The 14569-nt window shown below is 40.3% G+C and overlaps 1 protein-coding gene across 5 annotated transcripts in view; it reads left to right on the forward strand.

The window, feature by feature from the left end:
- RERE (arginine-glutamic acid dipeptide repeats) overlaps positions 1–14569 on the forward strand; it is a 415540-nt gene that overhangs the window by 284829 nt on the left and 116142 nt on the right. For all 5 annotated transcript variants that reach the window (XM_018060396.1, XM_018060399.1, XM_018060398.1 and 2 more), the window contains 3 exons: positions 2607–2655; positions 8638–8762; positions 9846–9945. In XM_018060396.1, the coding sequence (XP_017915885.1) occupies positions 2607–2655; positions 8638–8762; positions 9846–9945 (274 nt within the window). The remainder of the gene's footprint in view (positions 1–2606; positions 2656–8637; positions 8763–9845; positions 9946–14569) is intronic.

Raw genomic sequence — 14569 nt, forward strand, 5'->3', positions numbered from 1 at the left:
TGAAGAATTCCATGGACTGAGGAGCCTGACAGGCTATCGTCGTCCATGGGGTTGAAAAGAGTCAGACTCTCCTGAGTGACTTTCAATTTCAGTTATTGTGACACAGTTGTTTTTTTTTTTTCCTGTAAGATTGTTGATGTAGACCATTTTTAAAGTTTTTATTGAACTTGTTACAATGTTGCTTCTGTTTTATGCTTTGGTTTTTTGGCTGTGAGGCATGTGGGATCTTAGCCCCCCTGACCAGGGATCCAGGCCACAACCCCTGTGTTGGAAGGCGAAGTCTTAACTGCGGACCGCCAGGGAAGTCCCTGTGGCACAGTTTTGAGCTACATACAATAATGCTGGTTTATTAACTAAAAGAAAAAAGCAAAAACCCCACCTTTAAAATAAAAATGAACCAGGATTATTTGTCCTGAAATTATCCAGGACTTAGCAGTGTGTGGCAGTGATGGGAAGATGGCTTCCATAACCAACCAGTTGAGAACCCTGGCCCAGCATAGACCTTCTGGAAGAACCTGAGAGTTGAGCTGTGGGGCACATGTTGCTAGGCGGGCTGTGGCTGAAATTTTCAGAGATGATACATTTGGGCCAGACCTGCTTCTAGGCAGGCAAGCCTTTGGAAAGTATTTAGAAATAGAGGAGAGAGCTTTTGGCAACGAGTTTTTGCTTTTAGCTAGTTACAAAACAGAAATGGTAGGTAACACTGACTGCTTTTTTTTTTTTTTAAATAAAAGAAGTACTCAGATTAAAATAGCCTCATGGCCTGTGTAGCTCCTCTACATGCTTCCTGAAACAGCTGTTCATGATCCTATGTAAAAGCCCTGGGACGTCAGCTCTGCATCTCGGGTGGCTAGTGAGTTAAAGGCAGCCCCTCGTGTGAGCCTTTCTCTCACCTCTGCCTCTGTCCCTCTTTTTCAGTTTCCTGCCTCAGTGGGGTTTTGGTCCCACTTGGGAATCTGCCTCTGCCCTGATTTTGGGCTCCTCATATCCTTTAGGGCTCTCTCTGGAACTTCCCCCCTTCTTGAAGCCTGCCTAATTTTGATCACTCCCCTGAGCATTTCTACCGTTCTGAAATGAATTGGGCTTACGAACATAGTGATTGGACCTGTTCTGGTGTCTGGGGTACACCTGCTGCCTCCCTAGGTAGACAGATTGTGGGTTGTAATGATCTTAAGGATCAGACCACTTTGTTTTTGTTGGTCTTCTCTCTGGCTTGATCATACTTGCTGCCCTCTTTGCCAAAATAAGACTTCATGAGAAAAATTGTCAGATTGAAGGAAGTGCTGGACCTGAAAGAAATAAGTTTTTCTGAAATTCATTTTATAGATTCAAGGCCAGTGGGGTGTGTGTGTGTGTGTGTGTGTGTGTGCGCGCGCACACGCGTGCGTGTGTGGTAGAGGTATCAGATTCATGGGAGAAAAGCCAGAAACTGGGCTTGCTTTTTGGTCTTGGCTGCTCTGCTCTTCAGCTTAGTCCAAGTCAGCAGATAGTCATCGAGCAGCTCTCGCTGCAGAAAAGCCTTCTCTGCCCACTAGTGAAAACTCACAGGTGACTGTAAGACTCAGTTAGGATGTGTCACTGGGCAGGGAGAGGGTTTTCCTGAGAGAGTCAACAGATGGCCGTGATGGGAAGAAGTCAAGGGTGATAGAACTCTGGGAGGTGGGGCCTGCATTTCTTCATCCACAGTGTATATACCCTGCATGCCCTGTGCAGGGCCTGGCATGAAAAGACCTTCAGTGAATATTTCCAGGAGTGAAAAGGGGAAGATACCCCACACTTTTAGGATGTGTGAGGTGACATGGGAGGAGATAAAGAAAGGTTTCGGTGAAATGCTGATTTTCTGAAGGAGCCTGGGCGGTTTGGATTTGGCACCAGGGAGGGTGAGTGCAGCAGGTGCAGTGAGAATGTCATGGGAAGGAGATGGTCCATCACCCCTTGGACCTGCTGGACTCATCCCCACACATCCCTGAACACCTCTGCTCCACTTCACTTTGTTAAGAAGGTCTATTCTGACTGCCCTGTATAAGGAACTGTAAAAGCTCATTCTTCACCACCCCTTTAGTTCCATGACCCGTATCAACACCTGACCTATTATTTGTTCTTTTGCTTTTTAATCCAAATTGGAATGAAAATTCCCGTAAGCCAGGAATATTGTTATTTTCATTGCTTTATCCCGAATACTCAGGACAGTTCCTGTCTTGCAGTAGGTACTTAAAAAATATTTGTTGAATGAGGGAATGAATGAATGACCCAGTATGTACACTAGGAATCATAAACTATCTTGTTTATATTTCAATTAAGTTTATAGTAGGGCACCCTAAAATATTTTGAGAAGACGACGCATGGATTGCAATTTGTACTATAGGAATGTCCATCTCTCTGTGGGGTGAAAGAAGGATGGTATAGAAACTCAAGGCAGGAAGCTGCAGTAAAAGGGCTTTTAGAAGAAAAAGACTGCATGTGGGGTTGGGGCAGGAGTGTATATGTGCAGGCAATATTACAAATAGTGGGAAAGCTAATTCTTCCTGTGTTATGCCTCTTGAAAACATGTGCCTGTTTATGTCAGAACTATGCTCTGCTAACCTGATGTGCTCTTTTCATGACAGGAGGCTGAACAGTACCCAGGGAGAAATTCGTGTTGGTCCTAGCCATCAGGTAAAGTGAATTTTAGTAACTTCCTTAATAGGTTTTTATTTCTTATTATTCAACTGGTCCTTTATTCTTTTGAGCAGCAACTGTTTTTATGCTATTTGGAATTTTATATAAATGCAGAGATTTATTTTTTAAAGACTACCACATACTTTAAAAAAATTATGGTAAAGTATATACAGTCTAAAATGAACCATTCTGACCACTTTAAAGCGAATGGTTCAGTGCCCGTAAGTACCTTCACATTGTTGTGCAGCCAATCCCCAGAGCCTATTCAGCTTCCCAATCCGAAACTCGGTTCCCATTAAACAGTAACTCCTCATTCTCCCCTCTCCTCATTCCCTGGCCGCCTCCCTTTTTCGTGTGTCCACAAATCTGACAGCTATAGATACCATATCAGTGGAATCAGCCAGCATTAGCCCTCCTGTGTCTGGCTTGTTTTCTTAGCATAAGGTCTTCAGGGAGCTCCCACATTGTAGCATATGTCAGAATTTGATTTCTTTTTATGGCTGAATTATTCATTGTATATATGGTTGTTAATCTGTCAGTGAACATTTGGTCACTGTGGGCTTCCCTGGTGGCTCAGCTGATAAAGAATCTGCCTATAATGCAGGAGACCTGGGTTCGCTCCCTGGGTTGTGAAGATCCCCTGGAGAAGGGAAAGGTTACCCACTCCAGTATCCTGGCCTGGAGAATTCCAGAGTCTGACACAGAGTCTGACACGACTGAGTGACTTTGACTTCACTTCATGCTTTCATTTAGCTTTTTAAAAACCCCATTTCCTTTAGAAAATTCAAAGTGATTAAGACGTTTGTCAGCTGGAAGCTTGTTGAGTCATGACCTGTGCTCTCCATGTTTTACTAAGACTCTGCTGTTCTGTTTGTCATCTTGTCTTTTGATCTCTATATCAGGTAGGATGCTTTGACAGATAGGGCCAGAACACTCTGGCTGAACATGGCTGTTCATGGTTTCAGGTATCATCGCGTCTGGTCAGAGAGGACCAGGCTCCGCTCCGCTCCGCTCCTCTCCAGTTCTCGTGATTTGGTGTTCAGCTGTACCCATGGGCTGCCTTCTTCCTTAGGCCAGGAGCTGAACTTGATTCTAAGATATACTTCTTCCGTTCACATTATCTCTGATGTCAAGCTTCATTGTACGTCCTGTGGTGTGATTATAATTTAATTGGCAGCATTTCTTCTTCCTGAATGCATTTAATAGTGATTCTTACAGTGAATGAAAATGCAGCAAATGTTGAGAGGAGGGAAGGGATACACACTGCTCTCCTTTCCCCTTAGTAGAAGGAAGATTTTCCTGGAACGTTTCCATTAGTCCCCACATGTTATTGCCATGGGTGTGTCATGTGCCTATATCTAGACTTGGGAAAATTGCTGTATTAGCATGACTGACTTGCCCCTTGAGTTGAAATGGATGTTGATATTGACCCATGGTAGCCATCACATCCTAGAGACATGATGTGGTGTCAAGTGAAGAGGCAAGAAGAGTCACTGACTGGAGGAGGGAGAGGGGGAAGATGGGAGACTGTAGAGCTGAAGGATCGACAGCAGTAGGAGATGGAGGGCAAGCTGCAATGTCACTCACACCTGCCATTGATGGCTCTCGTTCCTTGCTGGAACCAGATGCATGTTCTCATCTTTGAAAGTCTGCAGCTGGAAGATTCATATATAGGGGACTTTCTGTATGTAGATTCACTGTCTAATTGGACTTGTTACTTAGGTTCACACTTTAAGATGGTGATATGCTAATCCTGTCATCCCTTCCTTTATTAGCTGATCAACTTTTCTCTTGTCAATTTTTGATTCCCTGCAACACATAGAAAAGGCAGGTAAATGCTTGAATCTTTCCCTCTTTTTACCAGTTGGTTCTCTAACAACTTCCAGTAGTCACCAATGGGTTTAAAATTACTCCCATGCTAACCAGATGTTGTTATTCTTACTGATGAGATTAAATTATCCATTTGGGAGCTAGTAGGTTCCTTTTCCTGCTGTCTTCTGTGTCCTTTTCACTGGACCCCCATGATCTTTGGTTTAGAGTATATTATCTAGTATGATGTGATTTTTTTGTTTCCTTATATATGTTCTCTGCCCTAGATCTAGAACTAAACTTTTGTAATGACCCCTCATTGTTTTAGTGTAGGGCTTCCCTGCTGGCTTAGATGGTAAAGAATCCGCCAGTAATGCAGGAGGCTTGGCTTTGGTCCCTGGGGTGGTTAGTGAAAAGTGACATTTTTTGGTTTGCTGCTGCCCTGTTCATTATTACTGGGATAGATACTGTTTTCAGGCCTTTTCAGAACAGATTAGGAAATATGCTTCCCCCTCACCCCTTTTCTTTTTTCCTTAATTTATTTATGTTTTAGAGATAAAATATATCATGGTCTCTTTCTAATACTAATTCAAAATTTTATCTAGGCCTTATATTTAATCCTATAGATGAAATGTTCAATCACTCATATCTGTATCTTTTCCCCATGTCAGAAAACCAATTTTTAAATGACATCAAAATAATTATTTATTTGCCTTAGTCCTATAATACTTACATAGCAGCTTAGAATAATGGTACTCACACTGCTATAAAGAATATGATTATTGGAAACAGCTTAGCATTCAGTTTTTATTTTGGCCGTAGAATGTATCCCACTAAAGCTCTTGAGGCAAATTAGTATGTTTTAATGTTACCTGAAATGATTCCTCAGTTCACTTCAGTCACTCAGTCATGTCTGACTCTTTGCAACCCCATGGACTGCAGCCCCAGGCCTCCCTGTCCATCACCAACTCCCTGAGCTTGCTCAAACTCATGTCCATCAAGTCAGTGATGCTATCCAACCATCTCATCCTCTGTCATCCCCTTCTCCTCCTGCCAGGATCTTTCCCAGCATCAGGATCTTTTCCATTGACTTGGCTGTTCACATCAGATGGCTGAAGTATTAGAGCTTCAGCTTCAGCATCGGTTCTTTCAGTAAATATTCAGGACTGATTTCCTTTAAGATTGACTGGTTTTATATCCTTGCAGTCCAAGGTACTCTCAAGAGTCTTCTCCAACACCACAGTTCAAAAGCATCAATTCAGTGCTCAGCCTTCTTTATGGTCCAACTCTCAGATCCATATATGCATGACTACTGAAAAAACCATAGCTTTGACTCCTGCTGTTGGTAAAGTAATGTCTCTGATTTTTAATATGCTGTCTAGGCTTGTCATAGTTTTTCTTCCAAGGAGCAAATGTCTTTTTATTTCATGGCTGCAGTCACCATCTGCAGTGATTTTGTAGCCCAAGAAAATAAAGTCTGTCACTGTTTCCATTGATTCTTGGAGAGGAGCAAACTCAAAACATAGTTAGGTGGATTTATTTGATTTTGCTTTAGAGTTTTTAGGGGATTGTTATTCTTTAAACTTTGTTTTTGTAATTATGTAAAATACATGGCTCCAAAGTCAAACATGCAGATGAATTACGTTCAGAAAGTTCACCTTCTTTCCCTGTCTCCTCTTTCCCTGTTCCTTCCCTCCCTGATAGATAATTGTTAGTATTTAAAGGTTTTGATTTATCATTCTTATTTGTATTCCCCCCCACGCCCTGTTCTTAGATAAACAGTAGCATAAAATAAACACTTCCGCCACCTTTCTTTTACCTTCTGGCACTCTATCCTGGCATTCCCTCTGCTGCAGTATGTAAAGCCCCTCCTCATTCTCTTTTGCCACCTCTTGGGACCCCTTGGCATGGGAGAAACAGCTTATTCTTCCAGCCCCCATCAGCTGGAGTTTGTGCTGTTTCTAGTCATTTCTGTTACAAGTAACGCTGTGATGAACAGGTTATACATGGAGATTTTTATTTTGCCCAGTTTTCTTAGAGATATTATATTATCCCCAGAAGGAGGAATGGCTGGCTTAGAGGGCACATGTAATTCTAAGACTATTACAGCATTCCCCGGCATAGAGATTGGACCATTTTGTGTTCGTGCTGACAACTTATCGTGAGTGCCAACACGCGGCCTCATGTGTCATCACACTTTGGCACTGTATCGGTCTGATAGGTCAGCAATGGTATCTCAGTGTCATTAATTTGCATTTCTCTTGTCAGCACAGTTGGCCATCTTTTCCTATGATTCAGAGCCACCTGCATGTCTGTTCTTTTCTCTAAGCAAATTATATTTCTAGTCCTCTTTTCTCTAGGAGGGGTTGGTTCTTTTCCATAGCAATAGTATTTTTTTTTAAATTAATTTAACAAACAGCTATTTGAGAGTTACTGCTGCAATTACTGTACGTGGTGCTAGGGAAACAGCTTGGTACAAAATGCCTGAGACCTTTTGATACTAGTTGCTGTTGTGCTTTAATTTTAAGGAGAACTCACTGTGGCTCCCAATTCAGTACTGAATTAAGGAAGCACACCATTTTGAGGGGGTGCGGTCAGCACCTGGTACACAGTGAGAGGCTTGGGAGGTAGACTGTGAAGCAGAGTATGTAGACAGTAGCCTGCCAGCTGCATGGTTGACTCATGTTGAGTTTTGCCACACAATTGTTTTTAAAACTTGAATGACAAACATTTAAAGCCATGAACTTTCACATTAAAGTCAAGATTTCTGGGCTTTGGGGAAACCTGGAGTATGTATGAGCACTGGTTCCCACTCCTGCATGGCAGCGTTCTCCAAACGGGACTCTCTCCATCTCACCCCAGTCCCTTCACACCTAACACCTGCATGCTCAGAGTGGGAGCCGTTGTCGTGGATGGATTTGAGCACTTGGAATGCGGCAAGTCTGAACTGGGATGTCGCTTTCTGTTTACTGTGGACAGCGGAACATTTAAAGTGAAACACGAGGCCCTCATTTTATTTTTGTTGGCTGTACACTCTGCCTGCTTCAGTCGTTTACAGTTTTTGCCTGTTTCTGCGGACAGTGGAGCTTTTAAACTGCAGCTCTAATTTAAAATATTAAATTAATGTGACCACGTTATTGATTTAAGAAAATTAGAATGAGTGTGTTTTGCAGATGGGTGACTTTTCATAGGCCTCTGAACAGTCATGAGGCCTGTTTATACTTGCTCTGCTCCAGTAGTGGAGGGTGAGACAATGCTGGAGACACTGGGTTAGCCAAAATCTTTGTTTCAGTTTTTCCGTAACAGCATGCCAAACATCTGAACAAACTTTTTGGCCAATCCAATATTTGACTTTCTAACAGAATTGACTTGGAATCTTCGTTGTTGAGCACTGTTTTACAAATCTTTCCAAAATTTTTTTTTCTAATTGAGATGTCCTTTATGTATAGTGACCTTAGGTATACTTGAATCTTAGGTATACTCTTCAGTCCTCTGTGACAGTTCATTTCAAGGCACAGAACATGGGTCATCTCAGAAACTCCTGCCTGCCCCTCGTCCAGCAGCCCTTTCCTCCTGGAACCACTGCTCATTCAATTTCTGTCACCATCATTTAGTGCTCCTGATTTTATTGTTGTTACCTTTATGGATTTTTTTGTATTAATATGTCTTCTAATATGTGACTCATTGATCTTGACTCCTAAAAGTAGCATTGGTTTGCAGAGTAGTTCACTCATTATTTTAGTACACATCCATAGGTTAGACTCCATTTTATAGATATATAAATATTTTGGTAAATGTGTTTTATTGGATGTGTGTAGTTTTCCCTTCTTTATCAAGGACCTCTTATTCCCAAAACATTTTTTGTTTTGTTACTCCTTTATTCACATGTGCCCACTTATTTTTCACTCTGTGGACCATGCTGCCACCAGTTTACATTGATACTGTTAACAGTTCCTTAAGTAGAGATCAAGTCCATTATGAAATCTCCTGCGGTTAAACGATCCCAAAGTGTGCGATGGGCCAGCTTCAGTGACTCATGAGTTTTCAGTTATTTCAGTACTGCTGAAAGAAAGAGGCTCAATTAGCTACTGTATCTGTCCCCAAGGCCTGCCTGCACAGGCAGCTCTTTGAACATGCCTTGATTGTGACTTCTTCATCCCTGTCTTACAGGCCAAACTGCCCGACTTGCAACCATTCCCTTCTCCCGATGGAGACACTGTGACCCAGCATGAGGAACTGGTCTGGATGCCTGGCGTTAATGACTGTGACCTCCTCATGTACTTGAGGGCAGCAAGGTAATAGGAGTCCACACCCTCCTGCTTTCTGAATTGATGAGTGGTCAGTGAGCTTTCCCCTTTCCCCTGAAGTTGTGTTTATATATTGGGCATTCTCTGGCTTTATGTTTTGTTATGCTCTTTGTAATCAGAGCCCTGCTCCTTCTTATTGGAAAAACACAACTTTCGATAGTGAGGTCACTTTTTCCTCCTTGGTGTTTGCCCCAACTCAGATTTTAGAGCTTTTCAGAAAGAAAATATTGTATGTCACACATTCTAGTATCAACGCTTCTTAATACACTTGAGTAATTGGCTCATTCAGCACATCTTAAAATCCCATTCCATGTTTCTTTGCTCCATGGCTGTTCATTGGTATCTGACCTAAACTTTGCATTTTAAGTGCTTACCTATATGAATACTTGCTAACCTGAAAATGCCTAAATTACAAAATGAGAAGTTCACGTCTGTCCCAGACATGTCACAGTGCAGGCAGGGCCTTCCTTTGTCTGCAGGGGTTTCTGGGACTCACTCACTGCAGTATCAACAACAGGCAACAGAAATGTTGAAGCAAGGTGGTGATGCAGTTGTAACTCTGGCTGCTGCGCGGTCAGCAGTGTAACTTGGAGGCTACAGCAAAGATGGGGGCTTCAGGGCAAGGGTGACTACTAAGAGGTTTTATCACCTCTTCCACGTTTGCTTAGAGATGGTTACTGTACAGCATGAGACGGATTAAGTAAACTTTCAAAAGATTCAGTTTTACATATTTTCTGGAGATTGACCTTTCAAAAGTTTATAATCCAGCTGACCATTCTGGCAGATAGTTTTAGATTATTCACACCCTCAAAACTAAAGTCTAAGTACTGATAAAGCATGGGAAGAAAAACAAATGGAATCAAATGAAAATAACATTTCTTTTTCTCAGTGAGTAAAGAGTGCACTGCAGAGAAACTTAAAACTTTTTTTTTAAGATGAGAGCAGAAGCAGGGCTGAGAACTCTGGCTTAATCGTGCATATAGTGGTGGAATTTGGTCTGGGCTGGAGCTGCGCTCTGAGAACTGAGGGCTGAAATGTCTGCCCTGCTGTGTTCTCTTCCCGTCTCTGCAGGAGCATGGCGGCCTTTGCCGGGATGTGTGATGGAGGCTCCACAGAAGATGGTTGTGTGGCGGCCTCGCGGGATGACACCACCCTCAACGCACTGAATACGGTGAGACCTTTGAAGTTCTCTAGGTGGGAAGCAAATTCTTCTTTCTCCTGTGCCAGCCGTAGGGAGTCTGTGGTGATGGCCCATGAAGGGGTCTGAAGTCTCAGAAGCCAGTGCTGTGGGGTGTTGCTGGTCTTGAAAGATGGGAGTCATGGTCCCGGTGGTGGGCTCCATGACCTCACCAGTGATATAGCACCTCCAAATTCACCTTGTGACCTGCGTCTGTGCTCCAGGACTGTGGCGAGCCTCTGCCAAGAGCCTGGTGATAGTGGTCAGAGTTCACTGAGCGCTCACAAGCCTGGTGATTACTGAATCCTCACAGCGCCCCTCTTAGGGAGGCTCCATTATTACCACTGTGTGGACACAGGCAGGTAAGTTGAGAGCAGTGGAGTCGCAATCCACGGTCATACTCTTAAGATGTGAATCCAGAGGCCCTGCTTTCCAAGCCTTAATATATTCTTTGAATAGATTTGGTTTTTATAGATTTGGCTTTGGAACAGTGTAAATATTTCAGATGTTTATAAAAAAGTTAAATTAAAAATAATAATAACCATTAAAAACTAAAGTAAAATGTAACCCACGAGCATAACGGTACTGAGCTGGTCGCATCACATATCCTGTGTGAGCAGATCATCTGCTTTAATCCTATGACTCCATAGCAGCTCGGAATAACCCAGCTTGAGCCCCTGCTAGTGGTAGGATTCCTGAAACCAATTTACTTCTTTGGACACTCCTTTTTGACCTCAGAGTATATCCTATGGGGCTTTCCAGGAAAACGAGTGTGTCATATAGTTCCTTGAAACAGTTCTTCTCCTGTGTGTTCATTAATGTGGAATGATCAGATCTGAAGTAATAATGAATTTTTATGGATTTCTGATCTGTTCACAAAGAGTCTGCATGGTTCTATATACTTACATAGGATATTGAACATGAAGTTGAGCAACTCTTGGTGATGATTAAGTGTCATTTAAGCACCCTTTTTGTTTGTCTTTTTCTTGAGAGGTTCCTGTAATTGGAAGGGACTTCTTCCAATCATCTCTAAATAGATTAGAATCCAAAGCACAAGAAGACCAGGTGACTTGTATGATTGTTGTCAACAATCCAAAAAGTTAGCAACAGACCCCGATTTAGGGATCTTTCTGCTGTACAGCTTGTTTTTGGGGAAACGTGTAGATATCTGAATGACATAGCTAGTTGTTATTCCTGGTCTAGTTGTGTTTCTTGAGTGTTACATAACATTATAATAGTCTCTTATATGTTGGAGGTTGAATCACCTTACTGGGCATATGCCATGTTCTAAATAAGTGAATAATTTTCATATTCCCATTTACTTTCTCACCTATTTGCTACTTAGAACTTTTGTGGTTATAAGGAATCCTTATTCTGAACATACAGTGATAGAGCCAGAGGGACCTTTGAGATTATTTTACAGATGAGAAAACTGAGACTCAGAGATGATTACTCTGCCAACAGTGGCTATGACAGATGTAGCTGTGAATGTCTGTGAATTCAAAATACCCTAAAAAATGTGTGTATATTCAAAGCCACTCTTTGAAATGAGCTAGTTTTCTATTGGGTTTTGGTTTAAAAGCTTTATGAAAAAAAAATTCTCCTTTCATGACTCTGCTGATCAGTTGGATTTTGAGTAACAAAAATGTTGCCATATTGAATTAAATGTCTGTTTTTGACACTTTTCCTGATTTATCTGATTTATTCTCTGTCTTATTCCAACCCATCTAAAGATTCTGTGGAACATAGTTTTGTACAGAAATAATTTGAGCTATTTTTGCCTGTGGTCCTTTGTAGCAAGTTCCTTCTGAAATTTTCTCAAGCATTGCCAGAGGGTTTGGGTTTATGGTTTTTGTTTCTGTGAAGCTACCTTCTCATCGTTTGAAATTCTTCCTGCCTAGGCGAGCCCAGGGTGGCTCAGGTGTCGGATTATGCAATACAAGTTCATTTAGCTATCAAAAGACTGAGTTGTGTGCTCATTTTATGATGAATGGAAACATTTAGTGGCTGTTTTAATTTTTATACTTTTGTTGTACTGGTTCATGGAGCGTTTTAGTTGCAGGCACCTTCTTTAATGAGAAGTGAAGTGATTGGAAAAATCTTGAGAGAAGTTAATGTTTATTTCACTTTCCTTGGAATAAGAGGGTTTTGAGTTATGTTAAGTAATAAAAAGATAAATTCATTGTCATGTGAGAAGTATTTATTATTTCTTAGAGTATAGCATAGAGTCAAAATAATGTAAAGCTTTTATCAACTTAGAATAAACCTGTGTCTATTTCCTGTTTCCCAGGACAGTGTAGAAATTTAAAGTATATGGAATCTGCAGTGCAGCTACATTATAGTATGTTTAGTAGCCCAATAGGACTGTTTGAATTTCAGTTCAGTTCTGTTCAGTTCAGTTCAGTCACTCAGTTGTATGCAACTCTTTGCGACCCCATGGACTGCAATACTCCATGCCTCCCTGTCCATCACCAACTCCCTAAATAAATAGTTTAATGTTTAAAACTGCAGTCACTAATAGAACATTTTTGAACTGTTTGTTCTTTATTACGATTATGCGTGTGCATGCTCAGTCATGTCCGACTCTTCATGACCCTGTGGACTGTAGCCCACCAGGCTCCTCTGTCCCTAGGGTTTTCCAGGCAAGAATACTGGAGTCGGTTGCCATTTCCTTCTCCGTATTACCATTATATGGACCTATTTTAAAACATAAGCTCCTCTGGGTTACTTGTTTGACTTTTTTCTTCATTATTCCCAAATGAGAGTTTTAGTGTAGATGAAAAAAATTTATTGGAGTGTAATTTTTTAAAATAAATTGCTCTCATTTAAAGTATACAATTTGATGAATTTTTTAAAATGTGTATACCAATGAAGCTACTACAGTGTTCAAGGTAGAAATCATTTCCAGCATCTCCAAAAGTTGCCTCATGCTCTTTTAAAATCCTTTGCTGCTTCTAGCCTCAGATAACCACTGATACATTTTTCTCATTATAGATCAGTTGCATTTTCTAGAATGTTGCATGAATTAGAATAATACTGTATGTAATACTTGGGGTTTGGATTCTTTCAGCACAGTAATTTTATAGCAGATGTATGTTGCCACATTAGTAGTGGTGCCTGCCTTTCTTATTGCTAAGTAGTATTCCAGTCTGTGGATATCCATAGTATTTTATCCTTTCACCTGGTGATGGATATTTGTTTTTTTCCAAGCTTTTGGCCATTAGGAATTGTTACACAAGTCTTTTTTTAGGACATATATTTTCATTTCTCTTGAGTAAATACCTGGCAGTGCTGGTAGCTTTTTAGAAAAGTTATCCAACAGGTTTCCACAGTGGCTGTACCATTTTACATTCCTGTTAGTGGTGCGTTAGAATTTCAGTTCTTTAGCATGCTCCACAAGACTTGATGTCTTTAGTCTTTTGAGTTTTAGCCATTCTAATGGATATGTAATAATATGTCCTTCAGGTTTTTAATTTAAATTTCCTGACAGCAGGTAATGTTGAACATCTTTTTATGTGTTCAAGCCCATTTGTATAGCTTTGGTGGGGGGATATCTCTTGCCCAATTTAAAAATTGTATTATTTGGCCTTTAGTACAATTTAGTTGTAAGAATTATTTTCATATTGAAGATAAAAGTGCTTTGATATATGTATTGTAAATATTTCCTCCCATGGTATGACTATATATATATATCATGCTGTATTTCAGAAAGTATGTAATTTTGCTAAAATCTGATGCATCTTTTTTTTAATGAAAATTTCTTTGATCATCTCATGATTACAAGGTTTGTTTCTATGCTTTCTTTTGAAGTTTTAGTTCTTACATTCATTTCAAAATAATTTTACATGTGATACGAGGTAGAGGTGAAAGTTCTTTCTTTTCCACAATGAGGCCAGTTGTGCAAGCCAGATATTTTGGAAATAGTCTTTTGTCATTTAATTGCCTGTTTTTTTAAGATCCTATTCTGTTTCACTGATCTGACATCTCTCTTTTTACTAGTACTTCAGTATTTTTAATACTATAGTTTTATAAGAACCCAGGTGATACATCTTCCTATTTTTACTTGATTCAAGATTACTTTGGCTGTTTTTAGGTAGTTTACATTTTCGTGTAAATTTTAGAATCAGCTTGCCAGTTTCTGTTTTAAAAAAGGCTTTGATGTTATTTTGATTGAGATTGCATTGGATGTATGAATCAATTTTGGAAGAATTGATACCTTAACAATTTGAATCTTCCAATCCATGAACTTGATAATAGTATCTCTCCATTTGGGGGAAAATAGGTATTCTTTAATTTCTTTGAGATATTGTAGTTTTCATTGTACAAGTTTTACACTTATTTTGTAAAATTTATCCCTTAAGTAGTTATTGTTTGAAGATTCTATTGTTAATAAAATTGTATTTTTTAATTTCATTCTCTAAATGTTCATTGATAGGATAGAAATACAGTCAGTTTTTATATGATGACCTTGTATTATACAAAGAATGCAAGGTTAACACTAGTAGCTTTCTGGTTAGTTCCTTAGGATTTTCCATGTGCACAATGTCATGTCATCTGCAAACAAAGACGGCTTTACCTCTTTCTGATTTATGTGTTTTATTTCTTTTTTTATGCTTTA

Source organism: Capra hircus, chromosome 16 (genome assembly GCF_001704415.2).
Source record: "Capra hircus breed San Clemente chromosome 16, ASM170441v1, whole genome shotgun sequence".
Lineage (NCBI taxonomy): Eukaryota > Metazoa > Chordata > Mammalia > Artiodactyla > Bovidae > Capra > Capra hircus.